Source organism: Sus scrofa, chromosome 2 (assembly GCF_000003025.6).
Source record: "Sus scrofa isolate TJ Tabasco breed Duroc chromosome 2, Sscrofa11.1, whole genome shotgun sequence".
In the NCBI taxonomy this organism is placed as follows: Eukaryota; Metazoa; Chordata; class Mammalia; order Artiodactyla; family Suidae; genus Sus; species Sus scrofa.
This window is the reverse complement of record NC_010444.4, coordinates 88,363,987-88,390,218: the sequence shown is the minus strand read 5'-3', so window position 1 is coordinate 88,390,218 and position 26,232 is coordinate 88,363,987. Positions and strand designations below refer to the sequence as shown.

Below are 26,232 nucleotides of genomic sequence, written 5' to 3'. Positions count from 1 at the left end.
CATTCATCAAATCACACCATGGTACCTTTATGGACACAATTCCTTCTGTCTAAAACATTCATCCTAGCTTCAACATTCCTCCTACCTTCATCTTCCCGGTTATTCATCATTCAAGATCACACCTTTCTCTGAAAACCCCAACTTAAGCTCAGTACATCTGTTCCAGGTTCCCTCATTATCCCATACACAAATTAGGTTTATGTCTCTTTCCCCCAGGAGACTTTGGAAGTTTGTTACTCATCTTTGTCCCACAATCCCCATTTCTCACAAGCACAGAAGCTTAGCAAAGTACTTAGCACATAGTAGGTGTTTAAGGACTGTTCCCTGCACTAAAGAGAACAAGACAAAACCAGCTGATTACCTACTACAGGTAGAGATATCTTCATGATACTTTTTTTTTTTTTTCCGTAAGATGATTTTATGGCTAGAAGAGCTAACACTGATTTGTTGTTTTTGCTTTTCAGAGACGCAGGTGTGGCATATGGAAGCTCCCAGGCTAGGTGATCAAATCAGAGCTACAGCTGCCAGCCTACACCACAGCCACAGCAAGGCTGGATCCAAGTCATGTTTGTGACCTATACCACAGCTCACCACGATGGATCCTTTACCCACTGAGTGAAGCCAGGGACCAAACCAGCATCCTCATGGATACTCATCAGGTTCATTTCCGCTGAGCCACAACGGGAACTCCCTAACACTGATTTTTAATTACAGCAAATTCTATTCATAGAGTTGTTAAATGGTGATCATGTAAATTAGGTAGTATCCACCAGTTACACTAGCTTGTATGTACACATTAGGTCTATGGACATAGAACTGCAGATAGCTGAGGCAGTGCACAGAAACATCAGCTAAGGGGCATGAGAGGGAAGATAGCAAAGTCCAGCCTCCCAAAGTTCACTGAACCAAGTTTAATTAACAGCAGCAATATGCATTCTCTTACATGAGCTGGGTTTTTCCATGAGTAATCCAAAATATATGCTCACTAGGACAAAAAGAAATCAATTGCAGCTGTGGCATTAAACACTAATCAAAATTACAGGAAGCCACTGTATATACTCTCTACTTAAAATTTTATAGGAACACTAACTAGTCAACAAGATTTATCTGTAAAGACTGTAGCTCAAACCAATCCAAAATTTAGAGACTGCACATTTTAATTTTCTAATGCTACTTTAAGTAACAACAGATGCAAATAAATAAAAATGGCCAGATCAATACAATAAAAAATAAAAGAATTATTCACCAATGACATAATTCACATTGAAAAGAATTTCAGTCTCAAAAATTATCTCATACTTTAGCCCACTTATCTGACATATTTGGCTGTTAAAAAGTTTATAATCTTAGGCTTCAGTCTACTGATATACAATTGAGTGTAAATGCATTAATTTCTTATCTATTTGTTTTAGTTATACAGCTGAAAAGCAGCAGCAGTAAGATGGGGGGGTGCAACAATGAAAGCTGAGAAAACAGTGGCAGTGAAGGAGTCCATGGTAGATTCTGGGGCTTTATTAGGAAATGTCATAACACTGTAGAGGCAGAATGCCCGAGACACTTACCCATCCCTGAGAGCTGCACAGAATTACTATGGAGTACTACAGCTACTATTTATTGTTTATAATTATTACCTGGTCAGCACTGGAATATTAATTATTCTCAACACATTCTGATAAAGGAGAGTTTAGTTGCACAGTGTTAAATATATTTTAGGAAAATTTCCACCAAAAAATTAGTATATAAAACTTAATTGCTTCAACATACTGAAAATAGTCACCTGTATGGCAGGTTTCATTCCTAATAATGCCAGAGAAATAGGGTACTGATGTAGCTAGTTGGCTTAACCAAGGATGAACTTGATTCTAAGATTCTCTATGTAATCTAGATAATCTCGCACAGTAATTGAGATGATAACTGCAGCTTCAATCTCATCTTAGAAGTAAAGACTTGCACAGAAAAAAAAGGAAAAAAATCAGTCATTTCCATATATAAACTTTATTCCATTTGGTCATACAAAAATTTAAACTTAAAGAAAAAAATGAAAATATGCACCTTTTACGAGTCAAAGCAAAAGTCTTAGCATCTGAATTGGTCTGCAAAAAACCCAAATACATTAGAGGTACAAACTGTGCTACAGCAGGTCTAAAAGAAGTTGTACACAGTCCTTCTGAAAAAGTTAAAAACTGTTTTTAAGATTATTTATATTTAAATTTACAGGCACTGACCAATTTACAAATATTTACATAAACCAAAAACACTGCAGCTTTTTTAGCAGCCCCTATTTCTTCATGTGGAAAAGAAATACTAAAAATGGTATCTTTACAAACATTAAGCTTTTATTTATATTTTGTTATGTCCTAAAACATTTCATACTGGCTTACTGCCTAAAAAATTCCAGTTGAGATTACAAATCCTATAATTGTACACAGAAAAAAACTCTGCTACTATCAATGGGATATAATCTCAACTTTGATCTTTCAGTTTGCGATGCTTCATGTCAAAGGGAAAACAAAAGCAGGAAAACGGGAAGTAAAGCCAAAGTGCATATTGCACACTAGGCTAACATGAAGCACAAAGGACTTGATCTTTTCAAAATGTCTACAATGAATTCATTCTTTCAAACAATTCCCTAACTGCTGTCCAATACAGAGTTAGTGCTCATATTACTACAGTGCAAATGTTCTGTTGTTTCAACACAAAATTTAAAGCAATCTCAACTACACCAAAAGCATGTGAGGTACTAATGAAATGCTAATTAATATAGACTCAACCAAAGCCTCACGTCTATCCTGAGGAGTCGAGTGAAGACCTAAGGCAACTGTCCAGTATTTCATGCCTCTGCTGTGATTCCACTGAAATAAAAGATTTCATTTTGTTTCAAGTACCCGAATAACTGACTTGAGTCTTCACTTTACTAGAACAGACTCAGGCAACAAACCATCTACTTTTCTCCAAAAAAAGTCCACACATCTCTTCAGTATTAGCATGTGGTACAATTATTTAAAGTTATATCAAAAACCTTTTATTTGTTCAGGTAATTCCCCCCAAAAATATTTTATCTGATTTCCTGAAAATTCATGCCATAATGTTACTAATCATCAATGTAAACATTTTTAAAAATACATCTTTAAATCAAAGTGTTTCATTAGGAAATGTCATAATAAAATATGCACTCTTTTTATAAGTATGTCCTCTTAAAAATAAAACATGAAAACAAGAATAATTAAAGAGAAACCATGATGACGGTAAACAAGATGCATTATGATGTTACTACTGTTCTTTATTAAGAAATAGAGGCCAGTTATCTTTTCAGGATAGCAGCTCTTAAAGGTAGTATACTGTTCAAATCCCGTTTGTTTTTCAATCGGTGCCATGACTGGAAGAGAAAAAAAATCATTTTAAAACGTAAAATATATGTGGAACAAAAGACTGAGAGTTATTAGAACGTTAATTGTGGTTTTTCTAGGCAATAACATTTTGGGTGACATGTTTTTCTTTGTGTCTTTATCTCCCAAGTTAACAAAGTCCAAGTATTGTTTCTGCCACAAGAAAGAAAATGTTATTTTAAAATGTTATACCCAGAGGTCCCATCCTGGCTCAGCAGTTAATGAATCTGACTAGCATCCATGAGGATGTGGGTTCCATCCCTGGCCTCGCCCAGTGGGTTATGGATCCAGTGTTGCCCTGAGCTGTGGCGCAGGTCGCAGATGTGGCTTGGATTCATGTTGCTGTAGCTGTGGTGCAGGCCAGCAGCTACAGCTCCAATTGGACCACTAGCCTGGGAACTGACATATGCCACATGTGCAGCCCTAAAAGACAAAAATAAATAAATTAATTAAAATTTTATACCTGTGTAGTTCCAATTATTAATAAGAAATGAATACATAGGTGGGACAAAAAGATACAACTGACAATATTAACATTTATTCACAAATTTAGATCATTTCATCTAAAACAGCAATGTAATTCATGTAGAACCTTTGGGTTTGAGAGGGTAATGAAAGATTACTTCAATTATCTGACTGACTTTTTTTGCATCTAGAAAGCTCTTTCAATTAAAAATTGTATTTATGAAGGAGAGAGTAATCTATAATAAAGCACCATATCTAATACATCTAGAAAAGAATGAACAGAATTTTTAAGAAGAAAGAAACTGAAATTATTGTTCATAAGCTAAAAATCTGGCCTACTACCTGGTGGCTGTAGATCTTGGTAGTTTGTTCTCACTTCAGCTGTTCCACTGACTAAAAGTATTGGTTTTTATAGTTTAACAATCATAATGAAAGCTCTCCCATTAATAAAAACAGCAATGTAGCAATGCTATCTTTGAGCTCTCAATTTCATCTGAAGACAAAAATATTCCCTCTTGGTACTTATTTTGCCCTGCAGAATACTGCATTTTAAATTTTCTATTCTGGTTGACAAACTGAGAGGACCTAATTTCTTAAAGGACAGCTTGTAATATGATTCACTTGCATTTTTAATCATCATCAAAATACAGTCTACTTGTATGTCTCAATAAAAAATGTGCTTCTGAAATCATTTTTTACAAGTTCCCTGAACTTCTATGAACCATTCTCTCCTCTATGTCTCACGGTACATATTCCTATTAATATGTTTCTACATATTGTACTGTTGAATTACTTGATAGGAACCAAGCCTAGCAAAATGACTGATGAATAAATTCATTCTGTAGACTAGAAAGCTAAGGAATAAACTACAATTTACATATGCATAGACTGAAATGTGTATGTATAAAATATGTGTGCACACAAACATGCGTACATTTTTAACTTTTCAGAATATAAACAAAGATAAAATGGAGCTCTATTTCCTTGTTGCACTGGGTTATGCAGAAAAAAATTATAGAACAGATGTGGCTTTCTTCCAAGGCTACATGTTCCATGACATTTTAAGGAGGGAAAGGAGTCTGTTAGGTTATATTCACTCATTTTGAGCGTTTAATAAGCTGACTGTGAAAATGCTCATTTCCACAAAAGTGAAAGCCACTGAGTAAAAGCAGAGTCGATCGCACTGCAGGAGAAGTACTTCCAAATTCAAGCAATAAATTCCCTATTGTGCTACATTAATTGCTTCACAACACAGAAGCCAGAGCTTTTCTTTCCTATTACATTTTTTCTCATTTTCAAAGCTAGCTAGTGCAGTAAGGTTTCTAGAGTTAATGTGATGCATTGTTTACCTTTAAAAATTGATCCTTGATCACATCAAACTTCTGCTTTTCATGCACAGCTCTGGCTGTATTTGTTCCATCAAAAGGTTCTGCAATGTTAAATTCATATATAAATAAGAAAATATTACAATGAGAACTTCAGTTTTTTTATGTGGTCGAATTACATGAAATTGCCAATATTTGACAGTTTTTGACCTACAAAATAGCAACTGCAAAAGTTTAATATAACATCTTATTAGATTTAGGCAAATAGACAATAGTTTTATAACAGTTACGAACTGCCTAATAAGGCAAAGACACTTCAATTAAGTCATCAACATAGGTTTGTTAAGTCTAAATCATAAAAATGGGTAAGATTTCTGAAGAATTACAGAGTCAAAAACTACCCTGAGAAGAAGAAAAGTTAAAAAAAATAAAAGAGTCATCAAAAAGAATAAAGCACTATACCAAAAGAGGTGGACAATGTCAAATATCACAGAAAGGTAATTTTAAATTTAATTCTAATTGAAAAGAGCACTGATTTGTCTAGTATGAAAAATGTCAATACCTCTGAAAGTTAAGGTTTAATACAGGTAAAGATGGAAGACGGTGCAGAGAATTATTGTATAACTAAATGGCTTCAAAAAGATGCATAAGAACAGTGACTTGTATTAGGAATTTGGCAGTAGGAGAGAGAGAACCAAGATAGCAAGTAGAGCAGACAGAGAACAAAGGAAGAGATTATATGTGTGTGTCTCCAACAATACCTACCTTCCATGATTTAACCCCCTCCCCCCGACTCACTCTTCACCCACAAAATGAGTAGAGTTCATATACAGAGACAAAGAAGCTGATTCTATAACAGAACAAGAAAACTGAAGATAATAATGAGAAAAGGAGGATAACTAAAGACATTAGTTGGAAGGCGAAATCATACCGGCAATAAGTTAAAATTACTAGAGTTTAAGAATTCTGGCACTAAAAAAGAGAAAGAAAATACTTAGAAGGGCCAGTAGGATCAAGTTAAGAGTATTTTTCAAGGATGAGAAGACCTACATATGTTGTTAACCTGAAAGAGAGGGACTAGAGAGAGAACAAAGCTTCTAGAATGAGGGGAAAGATGTGGAAAAGTATAAAAGAAAAGGAAATCTGAAGGGGAGGTTAACTTTAGATCTGTCATATAATCTAGGTAGGGCCATAATTTAAATTTTTTCTTTTTTTTTTTTTCACCTTTCTGAGCAAGAAAGAGTTTGCTGTCACAGTACTTTTTTTAAAGAATAGAATAACGCCATATGTCAAACTATCAGATCACATATTGCATAGCACTTTACAACAGTATTTAATATTCAGAAGAGGAGTTCCTGCTGTGGCACAATGGGATGGGCCGCATCTCTGCAGTGCCAGGACAGAGGTTGGATCCTGAGCCTGGCACAGCTGATTAAAGGATCCGGTGTTGCCTCAGCTGCAGGCATAGGTCACAACTATGGCTCAGGTCTGATCCCTGGATCAGGAACTCCATATACCGTGGGTGGCCAAAAACAAGAAGAAGAAAAAAAAAAAAAAAAAAAAAAAAGACAAGTAACTAAAATAATATACACCCATTGTGTAATTAAGCAAACCAAAGACCAAAGCAGAAGACAGAATTTCACATTTACAAACTCTTAAGATGCTGCATTATAATTCAAGATTAAAATATTCTAAATTTGATGTTTCCCTACAAATGTCAAATCTCAACTCCTTATACTTTTTTTACCTCAAGATTTACAAAGTCATCAACTTGGCATCTGTGAAAACAATTTCTGCCTCTTGAAGTCAGTTTCCACCAGTTCAAAGAGATACTCAACTAAATGTGGAGTTCCCGTTATGGCTGAGTTGGTTAAGAACCCGACATAGTGTCCGTGAGGATGCAGGTTCAATCCCTGGCCTCGCTCGGTGGGTAAAGGATCCAGCACTGCCACAAGCTGCAGCGAAGGTCACATACGCGGCTCAGATCCAGTACTGCTGTGGCTGTGGTGTCGGCCTGCAGCTGCAGTTCCAATTTGACCCGTAGCCTGGGAACCTGCATTATGCCACAGGAATGGACTTATAAAAGGAAAAGAAAAAAAAAGAAATATTCAACTACATGTAAATTAATATCGTCAGAGCATCTGATTTTTAAAGTAAAATCAATTTATATTCATAAAGTCTAACTTGCATTAATTATCAATACTTTAAGTATAAAAGAACTAATTTTATTTCAAAGAATCATCACATGAATATTTTCTTCCACTTACAAGTCATGAAACTACATTTCAACCAACTACAAGCATGAAAGGCGCCTAAAGGCTGCTCAAGTCTTACCAACTGGAAAGACTCAACACTTAAATTCATATTTATTACTTCCTACAACTAAAGAATTTTTAATTACTTTTTAAAAATTAAAATTTTATCATTACAAGATTTATAAACCACTTTAGAACATAAATGCACGGCTTTTAATTGAAATATAAGCTGAAATTACACAAGTAATCCTCTCAGTACCATGATGATAGTTGGATAGTAAACAGAGAGTAGGTTGTAGGAAAGCTACCTTCTACACAGATGAATTTATTTCTCCATTCAATACCATCAGGCCTGGGAATGGCTTTGGCTTCACGAACTGAAATCATCTGACTGTTCCAGCTATAAAAAGAAAAACACTGATCATGTTAACTATTTTCTTAACTTCTCTTTAATTATTTTTATTATATCAGTAGTTAGGCCTACTCTGGTTTTCTTTTTTTTTTTTTGTCTTTTTGCTATTTCTTGGGCCGCTCCTGCGGCATATGGAGTTTCCCAGGCTAGGGGTCTAATCGGAGCTGTAGCCTCCAGCATACGCCAGAGCCACAGCAACGCGGGATCCGAGCCGCGTCTGCAACCTACACCACAGCTCACAGCAACGCCGGATCGTTAACCCACTGAGCAAGGGCAGGGATCGAACCCGCAACCTCATGGTCCCTAGTCGGATTCGTTAACCACTGCGCCACGACGGGAACTCCTACTCTGGTTTTCTGATAGAACTGAAATTTGCTTCAACTCTCTGCACCTCAATCCCCATTTCCCCTTCTCTACTTCTTCTGTCTCCATAGCACTTACACTCTAACCATTTCCTTCTTTATCATGTTATTTACTGTATGTCTCCCCCAAGCAGAATGAAAGCTCCAATATGCTAAGTTATTTATGCATATTTTTTAGTGTGTATCTACATGCTTAGTACAAACTAGGTATTCAATATATATATTTTGAATAAATGAAGGAAGCAAAAAAATACATTCCTTGTTAACACCCCACTAAGAATTTTTTACTTGTTAAGAGAAAGGTAATCATTTTAAGTTCTTTTCTGGTATCATTAGATAAAATTTTTATTCAGGTGTACCTCTACTGATTGTTTTATGGCAGAAAATGTTTGAATTTTCCAATAGAAGTAGATGCTGTTTCAAAAAAAACAAAAGCATACTGTTATTGCTGTATATCAGATGTAGCTGTTTTTTTGTTGTTGTTGTTTTTGTTTTGTCTTTTCTAGGGCCACACATGGGGCATATGGAGGTTCCCAGGCTAGGGGTCCAATCGGAGCTGTAGCCACCACAGCCACAGCAACGCGGGATCTGAGCCACATCTGCGACCTACACCACAGCTCACAGCAATGCTGGATCCTTAACCCACTGAGCGAGGCCAGGGATCGAAACTGCAACCTCATGGTTCCTAGTCAGATTCGTTAACCACTGCACCACAACGGGAACTCCCATATGTAGCTGTTAATAGTGAGGTTTTATTCACTAAACAACTTTATCAGCATGCCTGAAGGTAACTGTCCAGTCTTCAGTGTGTCCTAACCTTACACTGTCTTTTTAAATTTACAATAATTTTTACAAGTTTAAATTATAATAATTTTACGCAAGTACAATTTTCCTTTTTTTTCAAGGAACATTTTAAAACATATGACAATTCAGCTTGTATTCAAGAAAAAAAATGAGTTTAGGGAATAGCTGATATCTTTTTTCTCAACCATATTTAGTTTTTGCCATCATTTTAGTAATAAGAAGAAAACACCAGTTTGGGACCTTCCAATTTGATCACTCATCCTACTCTTACTCTATATCAGATAAAGAATCCATTAAGATAGAAATATGGATCCAGGATGGCATTTGTTTCTGGGAAAATGACTAATTTCTGTGTTAAACATGCAAGAAAATACTGCATGTTGTGAAGTTTGATAACCGAAAAGGATCCTCCAACTATAATTTTCTATTTTTTTTTTAACCAAGAGTACAGCTTAGAAATAGTTTACAAAGACAGCCTTAAGTTCTTTAAAAATATATATAAGAATTTAAGCGTTTTAAAAATAAGTGGGTTGTCAAAAAGAAATACTTAGTACTGGTTACAGTAAGATGTTTTAGATCCTTCATGTACAGCAGCTTCATTAGTATGGACTCCAAACAGAAAAGAAGTACACTGCTCTACTGGTCCAAGTAGGTTTCCAAAATTTTCTTAAAAATAACAATGTAAAGGGGAGAGTTATATAACCACATGCCTGAACTAAAACAGGATTACAGTAGAATTACATTTTGTGCTACTTCATGTTATACCACTTAAGACAAATTTCAAAAATAAAATGAACTTTTTCCTGAGACTACTTGTTTCTAATATGAACTTATAAGATAGCTGAATCTGCAATAGAAGTAAAATGGAAACATTAAGTCAAAGGGGGTGGATTGGGAGTTCCCGTTGTGGCTCAGTGGTAATGAGCCCAACTAGTACCCATGAGGGTGTGGGTTTGATCCCTGGCATTGCTCAGTGCGTTAAGGATCCGGTGCTGCCATGAGCTGTTATGTAGATCGAAGACTGAGCTTGGATGCCGAGTAGCTGTGGCTGTGGTGTAGGCTGGCAGCTGCAGCTCCAGCTCCAATTAGACCCCTAGCCTGGGAACCTCCATTTGCCACACATGTGGCCCAAAAACTGGAAAAAAAAGGGGGGGGATGGACTGCTTTTTCTTCTCTCAGACAAGTTTAAAATATTGAAATACTATATCCTGACGTTAAATTAAAACTTTTACTTCATTAAGTCAAAGGAATTTTCCTCACTTTCATGTCTATTATATCAAATCCTGAATTTATATATTACATGTCAGTACTTGGTTCTAAGTTGGATCACAGAAACATATGTCACATATCTATATTCACTTTTTCATCCCTACCAGATATCATTCATCTTTAACCTGTAACAGCCTAAACAACAGTTATTTAAATGACTATATCATTTGAGGTTCTTCACAAAGGAAAAAAAATGAATGTTTGAATCATTATTTAGACTGATTCAATCGGCTGCATTTTTCAAAGAACTTTTAAATATGTTTAAATTATTAAGTATTTCAAACCATAAGACATGATACATACACTAGTTTTACTCTTACAGGTGAATGTAAATGTAGAATTCAAATGATAATTTACAAAGTTTCCCTATACATTTCCTTCTTTAAGAGGCTCTAAACTAAACTTATAGCCTTTTATCATAACAGATTTCGCTACAATAATTTGCTTCCCATGTGAAAATGTTATTGTCATTCAAAAAGTGTAAAGTAAGATACAGTGTATAAAAGAGGAATGTTCCAGAAAAGAAGATATATGAGCTTAATTTAATCTAAAATAGATTTGATAAAGTGTAATAATCCTTTGAATATAAAAGTGAGAAGTTTTCATGTAGCATAGCACATGTTAGGGATCCAGCATTGCCATAGCTGTGGCACAGGTTGCAACTGTGGCACAGGTTCCATCCCATGCCCAGGAATTTCCACATGCCATGGCTGTGGCCCAAAAAAAAAAAAAAAAAAAAAAAAAGAGACTACTGACTCTGTATTACTAAAGATGCTTGCTTTTTTATTTCAGTATAACAAACTGTAGGCATCTACTAATTCTCTTCTAGCCTTTCTTTTTGAGATAAAATTTTGGGTTTTTTGTTTTTTCTTTTTCTTTTTTCAGCCACCCCTCATAGGCATATGGAAGTTCCCGGGCCTGGGATCACATCCGAGTTGCACCTGCACCCTTCACCACAGTGGCAGCAATGCCAGATCCTTAACCCACTACACCAGGCCAGGGATCCAACTGGTGCCTACACAGAGACAAGCCACATCATTAACCCACTGCGACCACAGCAGGACCTCCCAGTAACAAAGTATTTTGAGATGGCTGATTAAACTGGAAATGTAGTCTTCAACATTATAACTTTATACATTTGTTTGAACAAATGTCTATTTTTGTCCTATTACTGAGGTCTGGGAAGCAAACAAACAAAAAAAGAACACGCTTTGTTAGGGATGTCAAACCTTGTAAGGAGAGAGAAAACTTTAATCCTGGTGTTTTGCTTTGTTTTGTTTCGACTGGCTCCTCTTCTGCCCGACCATTTAAATTTTGGTATCTTTCAGGACTTGGTTTCTTTCAACCTTATCCAAGTGCTAAAGCATTCATCCCAGGCTTCAATACTCTGATGTTTCTTTACCAAATCTTTTGTTCCAGCTCTGAGCTTTCCACTAAGCCCAGGCCAAAATTTACAACAGACTACTCGAAACAGCCACCTAGATGTCCTACAGATGACCCTGTGCCTACATTTTCAAGACTGAATTTAATGTATTTTGTCCATGGTCAATTATTAAAAGCACTCCCTTGCCTATCCCTCAACTCTCTTATCTGCTCTTGTCAGCACTGAACTTAGTTGACTGAAACAACTATAATTAAATCTTTGCTTACTTCTTTCCCAAGCAGCTAAACAGGGCTGGAGAAGTATACGCAAACATGCTGACCTTTCAATTCATGATCACTTTAAATTCACTTTAAATTGGTGATGGCTCAGCTCAAAAGGATCCTAAACACTACTAGACATCAATCATACTATATTTCCACCATTTCACTCCCTTATTCTTCAACATGAAAATTCATACCCTCTCCTCACTTTTCAAATTTCCTCCCTCACAATCATTCCCAGCTGATGTGCACCCTTCATTTCATTTTAAAAAACTATATCAAAAGATAATTTCTACTAGCTCCCATCACATTTGGCTGTATCTATATATTCTTTTTTTCATTATTAATGAATTGTCAGTCTTCTACTCCATTTGTGCTCTAGATTTCAGTCCCCCCTACTCAAACAAGGAGAGTTGAACAATTTACTATGATTCTTCTGGTATCACTAATTTTGCCATCAAGATGGGTTAGTTCTTCTTTTCTAAAAACAAAAAACTAACCTCACTTAATCTGCCAATTTCTACCTGATTTTTTCTTCTCCCTTTACAAGTATGCAAATTCCTCTAGAGAATTAACTACACTATCTATATCTAAATCTTTTCTCCTTAGCTCACACCAATAATGGTTTTTATCCACATTATTCCACAGAGTGCTCCTGTCGAGGGTCCAATGGCCTCCACATGGACCAGTGCTCCAATGGTCAGCTTTTAGTTCTCACCTTGTACTTGATCTATCGAAAAATGTGACAGATAAATCATTCCCTCCTCCTCAAAATTCAAAACACCCCCTCCCCTTGGATTAAGACACTACAGTCTATTGGCTTTCCTTCTTTCTCAATGATTCTTCTTTTTAGACTATTATATATTAGCTCCTTTCTCATACCTAATCTCATTTTTTATTTCATCCTTGTATGATGACATTTTTCAAAGAAAAAAATGAAAAGCATAAAACTCAAAAAGTTAGTATTTTGCTACATTAGCTTGTGTGTGTGCATATATGAATACGTTTTGAACTGAACCCTTTCTTAAGCTGTTAAGAGCATGAAAGTTCATTTCTTTATCCTTTGGCATATATCTAAGAATAAGGCCATTTTCCTTATGACACCAACCACATCTATAAATTTATGTAACTCAAATGCCTCTTATAATTTCTCCACCCCAGTAAGACTGTAACCATTGTATTTTTGTTTTATCTCTTTAATCTGGAAACATTCCCTCCATTCTCTTTAAAAATGACATTGACTTTTTGAGAGACTAGGCCCACTGTTTCACAGAATACCTAATTCTGAATTCTTTCTCTCTTCAGTGCATCACTTAAAATAGTCCTGTATCGTCTGTATTTCCCCTACACCTCAACACTGGGGTATCTAAGGGTTTACTCCTGGGCCATTTCTCTTTTCTATCTATATTCCTTGGTTTTCCCCCAAAACTTCCTAGTTTTAAAATGCTGTCACAACTTCCTGTGACCTCTCTCCTGAACTCTCTCCTCAGTAACTCTACTTGAATATCTTCTGAGTATTCCAATCTTAAAACATTCAAAATGAGTAATGCTCCTCCCTTGTCTCCAAAAGGCACCTAATGACAATTCCATCATTTCAGTTACTCAGGCCAAAAACTTAGAAGTCATTCTTTTTTCTTTTTTTTTTTTCCCCTTTTTTAGGGCTGCACCTTCAGCAATATGGAAGCTCCCAGACTAGGGGTCGAATCAGAGGTACAGGTGCCGGCCTACACCACAGCAATACCACATACAAGCTGCATCGGTGACCTCACAGCAACACTGGATTGTTGCTGGATCCTTAACCCTCTGAACAGGCCAGTGATCCAACCCACATTCTCATGGATACTAGTCTTTCCACTGAGCCGCAAGGGGATCTCCCTAGAAGTCATTCTTGACTCTTCTCTTATGTCACAGCTAATCTGTTGCAAAGAAAAACATAAATGGAATCTGATCACTCCTCCTCCACTGCCATTGCAACCATCTCTATCCAAGCCACATGATTTCCCTTAGATTATTACAGTATCTTTCTAAGTAGGGCCCTTGCTTCTGCCTTTGGCTCCCTCTTCAGTCTATTCTTATCGAGCAACCAGAGTGAGCACGTTATAAACTAAATAAGATCACATAATTTTTCTAATGAAATGCCTCCCGTGGTTTTCCATTTTACCCAGAGGAAAAGCCAAAGGCATCAAAATGAACTCCTAGACCCTGTATGATACAGACTTCCTTAACTCTGACATCACTCACTCCTACTCTCTGCCAGTCACACTGGCCTCTTGGCTGTTCCTTAAACATGTTAGGCAAACCTCTACCTCAAGTCTTTGCAGTTGCTTTTACTTCTGTTTGGAAAGCTTTTTTCCCATATAGACATGTAACCGACACCTTCCTCTCCATCAGGTCTTTATTTATTTCAAAGGTCAACTTTTTAGTGAGACTTTCACTCACCATGCTAGGTATTAAACTACAATAAAGGTACTAAAACTGCAACAACTACATATACCAGAATCTTCTATTTTGGTTTTTTAATGTTTCTTCACTTACCACCATTTAACATAATATAAATTTTGTTTATTGTCTCTCTCGCCATACTACAATGTAAGCTCCATGAAGACAGTTTTGTTAACTGCTATATTCCCAGTGCATAGAATATAGCTTGATATTAAAAAAACAGTAAGAGGCGTTCCCGTTGTGGCGCAATGGAAACAAATCCGACTAGTATCCATGAGGACTCGGGTTTGATTCCTGACCTTGCTCAGTGGGTCTGGAATGCGGCGCTGCCATGAGCTGTGGGGTAGGTTGCATACGCAGCTCAGATCCCACGTTGCTGTGGCTGTGGTTTGGGCTGGCAGCTGTAGCTCTGATTTGATTCCTGGCCTGGGAACTTCCTTACGCCTTTTGGGTGCAGCCCTAAAAAGCAAAAAAAGAAAATAGCTTGGTATAGAGTAGGCCCTTAATGATTTATTAATTAAATAAAATGAGGAAAAGTAAGTGCAATAAAGGAGGTAGAAAAATTGGACCTTTGTATTTCCTTTTTAAAAAAATATATCTACTTAGAGTACGTATGTATTTTTAATTCAATAGATACACTAACAGTAATAACATGTGATTAGGCATCCAAAAAATAAAGAGGATTATAAAATAGATACCTTTTAAGGCTCCTAGAATCTCTAGCATCTATGAGTTTGTAAGGTATTTAGAACTTAAATTTTTCTTTTTTGCTAAAATACAAAATGATTAAATCCTGACTGTGTTTTTTTCTCTAGGTTCCCTAAGCTACCAGATCTTTTTTCCTTTTTCATCAGTTCCCTGTTCCTAGATACAGTCCTAGAAACCTGGCTTCATTTTAAGAATTTTCTAGCAGCAAGGGTCAAACAGAAATGTGTGAGTGAAGTAGTTAAGAAAATCTTAGTAATTTTTTAAGTAATTTTCAAATCACATAAAATTTCTGCAACATTCATACCATACACTTAAGCATCCTTTAATAGACATTTAATTCCTTGTCTTCAAGTAAAGGGAATTTTTAGATTGAATATCTCAAAGTTCAGAAGAAATCCTTACAAACACTCCTACAGTAGTTAGAATTCTTTTGCAAACCACCTAGTTCCGCACCATGACTACATTCTTGGCTACGCTCCCTACAGTTAAATTTCTGAAAATACCTGGTATGAAACAACAACGTACCATACGATAAAAGAGTAGGTAAAGATGTCACCTAAATCACGTATCATAATAACAAATCCAACCACAAGTTTAAAATCTCTTTCCATGCACCAGCAACCTATCCATTATCATTTGGCACAAAAACCAGTTTCTGTTCATATCAAACATACAAACATGCACAGCTACCACTGTGTTTCAGTGCACAACGAAGCTGGTTTTTTTTTTTTTTTTTTAATAGTCACAATTTTATTTATTTATTTATTTATTTATTTATTTTTGCTATTTCTTGGGCCGCTCCCACGGCATGTGGAGATTCCCAGGCTAGGGGTCCAATCGGAGCTGTAGCCACTGGCCTATACCAGAGCCACAGCAACGCAGGATCCGAGCCGTGTCTGCATCCTACACCACAGCTCATGGCAACGCCGGATCCTTAACCCACTGAGCAAGGGCAGGGATCGAACCTGCAACCGCATGGTTCCTAGTCGGATTCGTTAGCCACTGCGCCACGACGGGAACTCCGAAGCTGGTTATTTTTAAGGTTTTTCTCTAGATGCTCTACTCCTAAGCTACATATGACAGAAAAACACTTTCTTCCCTGAATACTTTCCCTCTCTTCCCCCAATGTCTGATTTACAAGACCCAATAGATGGTGCCAATACAGTGTAAAAATTAAGAATGTGATTTTGGAGTCACCCAAATTTGAATCCCTGTTCTCTGGCTAACTGTATCATCATGGACAAGTTTCAAATACATAAATATCCTAAATTTGACAAGGGGTTACTGTGAGGAATTAATGAGATCATACATGGGGGATTACTCAGCATACTACAGGACATTAGGTAAACATTCACTAAACATCAGTGATATTATTATTGCAACGTCTTAAAAATCTTAACTCTAGAATAACCTTTAGTCTCTTACGTCCCATGTCTCATATAGTCTTAAATCCTTCCTGATCTTTATATAAATGAAGGTTTCTTCTGTTTTATTTTTGCTGCCTAGATTTATATTTGGACCTGGTCATTTTTAACGTGAATTATTATAACTTCTTTCAACTGAACTACTTTCCTTCAGCACTTTTCTAACTCCTTTTCTTAACCTAATTCAGTAATTTTTAAGTTACCTTAAGGATCTCTGACTCATATCCATATGCATACTTTCTGATTCAAAATTATCTATAACAGGTATTTTTCAAGTACCCATTGTCTGGCGCTGAACTAGGTATTGGAGACACAACTGTAAACAAAAGAGGCACAGTCTGATAGAAACTTTACTTAGAAAAACTTAAAGAATACTTCTTTCAAGTCCTATGTTTCAAATCATCTCATATGAGTCAGGTTTCTTTAGAACTACTGTATAATAGTAGATAAACCAATGCCAACATTGCGGTAAAGAACCAGAGTGAATTTTGTACTCAAAACCATCTTAAGTATTCCCCTTGCTACCTGTGTGATCTTTAGGCCAGTTTCCTCACCTCTCTATGCCTCACTGGTAAAATGAGTATGAAATAATAGCAACTCATTTGGCTATTACATAAGCTGAATGAGACGACATGTACATTTGCTTAGAACAGTTTTTCCCACAAGTAACTATTACTGTTCCCCTCTCCAAAGTGGTACTCTATGGTCATTGTACCCTCCTCCACTAACTCTGCTCAACTCCTAAGTCCTCTCGTTCCCTACTTCAAGCTTTTCCAAATTGATCAGAAGAGCTGAAAATAACCCCCTAATCCCACTCTATATGGACTAAGAACTCCTATGAGACCTTTCAGTTATGGTCAGCATGATTATATACTTTACTGTTTATGTTTACATATCACCCTCACCAAAAAAGAGAAAAAAAAAAGAGTATTCTTTGCTTTCTATATAATGCAAATACATCTTAAGTAGATCTTTTTCCACGTTTGTTTTAGCTGTTTTTTACTACAAATTTTAAGTTCCTACAAAACAGATGTTCCAAACTATACAGAAACTATATAGGACCAACACAAACATTTATTCAGACAGCTAAATATAAAATGGGATCACTACTAAAATCAACTAAAACTGGACTTATTGAACTATAATTGTTTTACTAGCTAGAAATAAGATACCTATTTAGTTTCTAATAATTAATCATGAGATATTAAATTTCATAAACTACACACTTCTGGAGTAGTTTATAACACTGAAATTGACAAATACAGTTTCTGGCCAATATGTAGCATTCACTTACTTATAAACAAATAAACACAATTTGAAGTTTCACTTACTCAAATTCTGTAGCATAATATTTAAGAAAGCCCAATAAGAGGTCCCCAAGATTTGATTCGTTCTTTGAGAGGTAAGGAGGAACATTATATGGAGCTTGATGTACGAGGTGCAGCTGTAGGGCAGGACTAAAAGATTCCTATCAAACAGAAAAAGGAAAAAATGTGAGGTCACTTAAACACACACCAAAAAACTTCATAAATCCCAACATAAGGCTGTCCAAAGAAGAAAGCATTCCTTTATGTTGGCAATTTGGAAATTTGAAGATTTTCTTCCAGTAAAGATTTCACCCATGTGTGGAACAGGCCAGAAAGTACCTGAAAAACTAAAATATTCTAATCCTTGACTGAGGTGTATCATTCAGTTAACCAAATGAATTCCTATGGTAGCAAAAATTTTCTAATTCGTATATAAAACCTTACTGTACATAACAAGATTCTATTCCAACATTTCTTTATAAATGTATCTCCTTAATTATTTCCATAAAGAGTACTTACACCTTCTGAAGTGTATCAAGGACAAGGTAAGAGCTTTTTCAACTACCACCTAAAATTCTTCTCAAAGGTCATGAATGTTAATATATAAATAGTACTTACACTGATTTTAAGATTTTTTAATATTTTGTTTTATTTCAGTTTTGCACTCTGTATCTTAGAGGGAAAAGAAATAATGTTCACATGAATTGAACTTGAAAAGAAAGAAAGCAGAGAAAAGAAAAAAGACAGGACACATACCCACAAACAATATTTACCAATTCACTTTTTAGCGCAATATAATTCATTTCATTTGCTTGCAGTACAGGCCCAAACAAAACACTTGTTAGAAAGAATACTAATGAGTACTTATTCTTTTTGCCTATGGTATGCCATTCATTTTTTTTTAATCATATCTTTCCTTTATTAGCAAGCAAGCTGTGGCTCTAAAATAAATGAACTACAGAAAGTTTCCAGTAATACATATTCATATGTCAGAAAATACTCTTTCTCAGGTAATTTTTACATTTCCCCAAGTTTTTTTTTATAATCTCCCTTGCTATCAGAGTAGAAAAGAGATCTTAAAAAAACAAAAAAACCAATTGATTAAGAAGACAGCAGAATGACACCTACACTTAAGGTTCTCAACTACCCAACAGATCAACCTTGCATTTATCAGTACCAATTCAATTAGTAATATCTAAATAACTCCAACATTAAAAAACAGAGGCTCCCCAAATAACTAAGTAGTAATATGGAGAAACAGGGTAGTGCATCTATTTAATAGTAGTCCTCAAAAATCATACTCATCAGTAAAAACAAGGAACAAGTAAAAAAATATCTTTTCCCCTGCCCTACTACCTATAATTCTACCAATAATTTGTAACTACCTAGAAGTGATTACCTTTCTGTCAGAAGAAAAATTCTATTCCAACCACAATTCACAAAGTTGGCATTCCTAAACTTGGGACTTCCTCTTACACTTCTACCAGATTTAGCGTTACATTATACAATTCAAGTAGAAATCTTATTTGTCTCTAAAACTAGGGGGAGTAGGAGAGAAGCATCAATTTGTAATAAAGAGTACAGGTAGAAGGAAGAGCAAGTGTACTGCCTCTACCCCCCTTTCTCTCTTACTTGTTAAGTGTAAAATTGGACTTAGGACAACATTATTTAAAATTGTAAAACTTAATATTTTCTGGCAGATTAAACAAAAAGGTGTAAGTTCAGGAGTTCCCACTGTGGCTCAGCAGTAACAATCCCTACTCACATCCATGAGGATGCGGGTTTAATCCCTGGCCTAGCTCGGTGGGTTAAAGGATCCAGGATTGCCACAGGCTGTGGCACAGGTCACAGACTGCACTCAGATCTGGTGTTGCTGTGGCTGTGGTGGAGACTGGTGGCTATGGCTCCAATTTGACCCCTAGGCCTGGGAACCTCCATATGCTGCAGGTGCAGCCCTAAAAAGACCAAAAAAAAAAAAAAAAAAAAAAAGGTATAATATATGTTCAAATAACAGGGAAAAGAAAAGTGCGTCACTGTTTAATAGTTTCTGCTCTGAAAGAGTCTCACTAATTTTGATTTCTAGCACCTAGCACAATAAGTATTCAATTTACAAAATAATGCTGAAACAGAGCAGCCCTTTTCTTGCCTGAAGTTTAAAATTCTTGAACCCTCTATAAAATTTTTATTTTGTTCAATGATTTAAAGAAAGAGATCAAGAACTGTGAGATTAAAACTGTAGAATTGCAAGACCTACTATATTGAAATGTGGAATGACCATGGACCAACAGTTTTGGTCAGTGTTCTCTTAGCTCCACTGTTCTTTTTCAGGGACACAGATAAAAAGGACCATGTCATACCTATTGAGGGAGAACTGAAGGTGAATCCAAACAAACAAAAAAATAGGATCCAACCAAAAGAAGCTACAAGTAGATAGGAATTCTATTTAATCTTAAGTAATCCCCATTTCTGGTAATCATTCATATTACAGAAAGACTCTCTGCTTTAAAAAATTTTTCATCGAAGAATTCTTTAAAAAGAGCTCCCCAATCACATTTATGTACTGAAGAGTAATATGTTACTTCAGATAGGATGAGGGTGGGCAGAGCTTATGCCAACATGTTGGTACACAAAGGGCAATTCAAAAGCAAAAGAAATAAAAGCAGCCTTTAAAATTACAATCTAAATTCATGGAAAAACAATTTAAGTGACATAACGTTATATCTGTTTTTTAAGGCATTTCTCCCCCTTGGATTACTGTTATTTACTGGTTTAATTTTTTTTAATGTAGGGAAGATAACATTATTTTTTAAGGTTTTATCTTATCTTGGCCTTCTGATATCCAAATATGTATTGACTTAATTCCTGAAAACATTTTCCAGATGATATTTAAATGCTGAAGACACTTAGCTTCCATTGCTCTTGAAGCAATGCCAAGTTAAGAAAAATTTAAACAGGTAATCTCTTGAAGAACATCTGAAAAGTCTCACTGCTTTTGCCAATACAGTTGCCTAGCAAAAACACCTTTCTCTAGATTCCATCATCTTTTGAGGCTGTGTCATAATATCTTACTTTAAAGTCTGAAAACTGGACAATTAAATTAAGCACTTTCTGGGCTAAATTAGATTGGCCAAATTTTTACTTGGTAACTGCTCTTTAAAACAAGGTATAGCTTAAACGAAAGATGACTGTTTTCCATCCCTAGGCAAAGAAAGTTAAATTGCACAATTTTCTAACAATACAAATTATTTTATAGCCCAGACAGAAATACTGAGGAAGATCTCAAAGAAAAGAATAACTGATATGGAGCGTTTAAATGGAGTTCTACCTGAATAGAAAAAGAACTAAAGGATACATTCAAGTTCTACCAAAATTTTTAATTTCTATGCAGATCACTATTAACCTAGTGAAGGTACATTAAAGATTGATCACTGAATTAACTTTAAACTATATCTGTTATGAGTGAAAGCCTAAGTTTTGAAATCAACTTAAGTATTTAACACAAAGTAGAAGTGCTATAATTAAATGGTTAAGAGCACAAGCTCTGGAGTCACACCTAGGTTTGAAGCCTTGTTCTTCTATTGGCTATATGAACTTAAGCAAGTTACCAGCTTTCCAAAGGTTAAGCTCCTTCATCCATAATATAAGGAAAATAATAGTATTCATAGGGTTGTTATAAGAATTAAACAGGGTAATGTATGGAAAGCATAGTAGCAACAGTACTATTTACCTATTAATTATTCAGTATACACCAGGCATCATTATTATTTTAACTATACATTTATATACCATAATGCAGTATGGTTACATCTTGCAACTTTCAATGTATTATTTTGAAATTAACTTCCTTACAATTTTTAAAATGGAAGTAGTGTCAATGTTAAAACTATTTTCTGATCTTTCAAATAAAAATCTTCACCAAAATTCATCTTTTATTTTCAAAGGTATTCATTTATAGCCTCCATCAGTACATGCATTTTAAGACTGAAAAATGTTGCTATGTGAATATATAGCAACTTTTCAAAATTTCATGTACTCTAGCTTACCAAAATTCTTTATTTCATAACTACAAAAAGGAGGGTAATTTTCTTACATCCCTATTCAGTTAACATAAACAGCTTCTGAGACTACGTAGATACCACTAGGAAAGAAAACAAATATAAGTTTTGATAAATCTAGCTAGCATAAACCTAGGTAAACCCCATAATATACTGCTTACATTAAAATTAAAATGTCTTCACATGCTTAATCTGAGTTTATATATTTAAATTTCCTCAACTTCATTTCTTCAACTCACAAGTAAATACTCTGTCCTCTATCATTTGTTTCCTTTTTAGTCAATAATTAAGTAGTAATAATGATAACTATGATACAGTTTTCTAAGATAAAGATGTTTTTCTTTAACAATGCAATATCATAACTGAATTGAAACACTATACTAATTTTTTTAATAAATATTTTATAAATTTTGAGAAAACATGAAAATGACAAAAAAGAATGTAATATACGGAACATGTTTTATTCCATTCCAAAATTATCTTATTCTTTTATTCCATTTTAACTATATTAGAGAAGCTCATATTTAAAACTGTGTTCCTTCATAAACTAACAGAAAAGTTTCTATTACCATAAAGTTTTAAATTATTCTCAAACTTATTTACACAAGCTGAAATTCTGGCATATTCACCTTTCTAAAATAAAGGTATATAAATATATCTGTATAGAAACAATCAGATATACACAAATAAAATGAAGTAAGCAACACAAATTAGATGAAATGACATCCTAGTGACTACTACTATCATTGTGCCTTTCCTCACACAGCATAGTATAACGGAAAAAATACCAGTCTGTGCATCCATAATTTGTGACTAAACAAGCTGGATCAGTCATGTAATCTTTCTAAGAGTCATCTGTGAAACAAGAATGCTTTACAACTTTATTTTCTTAGGATTAAATACACTATATATAAAATGTATATTGCTGATACAAAACAGATACTAAATAAATGATAGTTACTACTAGTAATAAGAAACAAGCTGATTTGCTTTTTCCATTAGATGGACCACTGAAAAAAGCATTCTAATAATCAGCTTACAGGTTTCACATAAAACAGAAAATCCTGCTAAGAGGGATTAGTAAATCCTTATCCATATAAGTATCAATCTTATAGTAAAGATGTGGTTTAAATATTTATGATAATGTAACCACACATGAAAGCAAATTAAGACATTCTTAAATCTTGCAGGGCTTACTATTGGTACTTTTTAAAGCCTTGGGGCTGAGCTAGTATTCAAGATATTTCCTGGTTACAGGTGTAGAAATAAGATTATTAGCAAAACAGGGAGGACAGTATACAGTCAGAGGCAGTTTACGTGAATAAAAACCAGGACTCAGGACCCTATCATGGGAGAAAGCTAGGTGATTGGGAAAATGAAATACAGGGGGGTGGGGAGATGCACTGAGGGTTTGGGATGGAAATGCTATAAAATTTGGTTGTGATGACTGTTGTACAACTATAAATGTAGTAAAATTCACTGAGTAATAATTTTTAAAAAAAGAAAAAAGAAAAATGAAATACACAAGTAAAAATGAGGTTCTTCAAACTAGAATATACTAATAAGAATCTGGGTATCTTATAAAAGCAATTCCTCTTTCTCCCAGCATAGTGCTATTAAACTAGAATTTCATCAGTATTTTGTATTAGAAAAAAGAGTTCCATGTAGTGTAGGGTTTAAAGTAAGATTTCTGTGGAAGCATCTTTTCAATACACAACAATAAAATCTTTAAAGGACAAGTTTAACTATTAGATTCTTTGTATGCTGAAAATATATGTAGCTCTTTCTACACTGAAACCTCGGTCTTAAAGAAAAGGTTGGGACAGTAAAATGAAATGGTAACCACCCAGTCATTATCTCTGACCTTTCAGTATGAGCTAAAGAATTAATACTTTATAGAGGGAGGAAAACATTCAAGAATAAGGCCAAAAATTTCATGTTATTTTTATTTCTATACTTTCTGACACTTTTTTTTTCATATTTAAGAAAGCATAAATACTGACTCCAAGCTATACTATAAACTCATTATATTTTTTCATAGCAAAAATTCATTTTTAAAAGGAGGAAGATAGCCAGATTCCAAAAGATCTCTTCTAGTAGATGACACACCACAAACAGGAAGGCCCCACCAAGCAAGGCTCTATTTACAGTGAATCCTTTATTATCTAGCACCTCATAGTTATAAAAAAAAAAAAAAACTGTTCAAAAACATGAACATCGGTTCTCAATCAAAAATTAAATTACACTTAATTTAGGTTTCATGTCAAGTATATTTACTATATTTTGTGTGATACATATAAAATAAATAAGTTCTCCGAAAACTGATCACTCAAGCTGGATGTTGTTTTCCTTTGTAATATGACCATTTAGTAAGTTTAGAAAACATCTCTTATTATAACTTCATTAACAAGTAAAAAAGTATGTGGCTTTAGAAAGTTGATCAAACATTCTAAACAATTAGCTTAAATATTATTTCAAAGAAAAAAAAAAAAAAACAGGAAAAAGAACGACTAGAAGAGTTCCTATTGTGGTGCAACGGGATCAGTGGCATCTTGGGAACACTGGGACACAGTCTGGATCCCTAGCCTGGCATGGTGGGTTAAGGATCTGGCACTGCCACAGCTGTGGCTTAGATCACGACTGCGACTTGGATCTGATCCCTGGCCCGGGAACTCCATATGCCGCAAGGTGGCCAAAAAAGAATGATTATAAAGGAAAACAGAAATCAGGGGACTAAAAAACAAAGAAACAGCAAATTTTGGAAAAAAGAACACAAAAACTAGAAAAGAAAAATATTCATATAAATAATGAATATGTACATTACCTAGGTTTCTGAATACATATTAAACTTTGTCTAGTAAGCACTCTTCATTTCTTGACTATTTCCAATTAACTTCACCAGGATCCTTTAACCTTTAATATGAGTATATCTTTTTTTTTTGTCTTTTTGTCTTTTCTACGGCTGTTCCCACGGCACATGGAGGTTCTCAGGCTAGGGGTCCAATCGGAGCTGTAGACGCCAGCCTTTGCCAGAGCCACAGCAAAGCGGGATCTGAGCCGTGTCTGCGACTTACGCCACAGCTCATGGCAATGCCGGATCCTTAACCCACTGAGAAAGGCCAGGGATCAAACCCACCACCTCATGTTCCCAGTCGGATTGGTTAACCACTGCTCCACGATGGGAACTCCCTTCACCAGGATTCTTAACAGTGTGCACACAAGGACAGTACACTGCTACCTCTTACTTGGTAAGATAAAATGAAAGATAAAAAGATTATCCAATTGTTCAACTTCTTCATTTTTTTCCCCCGATTTCAAAGTATACATGTGTTAGGCTATAAAACTTCTGAATTACTAACTAAAGAAATGTTTTCAATCTATACTCAAAAGTAGCATGAAAAAAATTGGTCTGGGTCCAAATGGGCCTTCACCAACTATATTAAATTTCCATTAGTAATAATCATGAGCCTCATGCAAAAAAGTCCCACCATTAACATAAATGATCAGATTGTCTTGGCAATAACCAAATAAAATATGAGTCTTTTGAACAAGTATATGAAAACACTTTTAACATTCCTGTGGCCAGTGTCTCAGCCTATGTAGAAAATATTATACACTTAGAAGATAACTATTATTACTTTTATATTCACATCAATACTGTACATAATAGTTCCACAAATACTTGTCACAATATGTATTATAATAATTTATAAGAAACACTTACTGGGTACATTTTTTGGATGGATGGAAGGATAGGTTCAGGTAGGGCTATAAAAAGAAAAACATTAAAGCTTCCATGATTCATGTAATTCATTTTACAAAGCAATAATTTGTCAGCTATACTGCAGGTATGAGACTATAGGAATTTTTCTGAAATTCAACAGTCTTTGTATATTTTTGCAATGAATTCTGTTCCTAAAAATTTTAATTCAAAACATATCTAAGTTGACAATTTTAAGGTCTGTTACTAAGATACGCATACTTCTATGTAAATCAATGTTTCTTACATGATCTTAGAATAATAGGGCATCAGTAAATGGACACACATTATTTAGTCCAACATCAGACACACAAAATAAGCAAGACAAGGATTGTGGTACAGACACTGAAAAGACATTAAGATGGACATAGTTATCAAAAAAAAATTTTTTTAAATACGGTCCAAAGGCACTATTATTATAAGATATATTCATGGTAGACATTCTATGAATATTTACTCATATTATTGTTTCTAAGCAATTGACACTTCTGTCTTTATTACTCTTTTTTTTTTTTTTTTTGGTCTTTTTGTCTTTTTAGGGCTGCACCCACTGCATATGGAGGTTCCCAGACTAGGGGTCAAATCAGAGCTACAGCTGCCCACCTACACTACAG

At 35.0% G+C, this 26,232-nt stretch overlaps 1 protein-coding gene across 33 annotated transcripts in view; it reads right to left on the bottom strand.

Moving 5' to 3' along the window:
- PAPD4 (poly(A) RNA polymerase D4, non-canonical) overlaps positions 1,977-26,232 on the bottom strand; it is a 59,993-nt gene continuing 35,737 nt past the window's right edge. For 21 of the 33 annotated variants that reach the window (XR_002341763.1, XR_002341762.1, XR_002341766.1 and 18 more), the window contains 5 exons: positions 25,583-25,626; positions 17,828-17,964; positions 7,740-7,831; positions 5,201-5,280; positions 1,977-3,376 (listed from right to left, as the gene is read on the bottom strand). Coding sequence is in view for 6 of the 33 variants with exons in the window: in XM_003123752.6 (XP_003123800.1) it covers positions 3,302-3,376; positions 5,201-5,280; positions 7,740-7,831; positions 17,828-17,964; positions 25,583-25,626 (428 nt within the window). In the remaining 27 variants the exon portion in view is untranslated. Of the gene's footprint in view, positions 3,377-5,200; positions 7,253-7,739; positions 7,832-17,827; positions 17,965-25,582; positions 25,627-26,232 lie in introns of all 33 variants that reach the window. The other 12 variants (XR_002341779.1, XR_002341782.1, XR_002341778.1 and 9 more) reach the window with 5 other exon arrangements.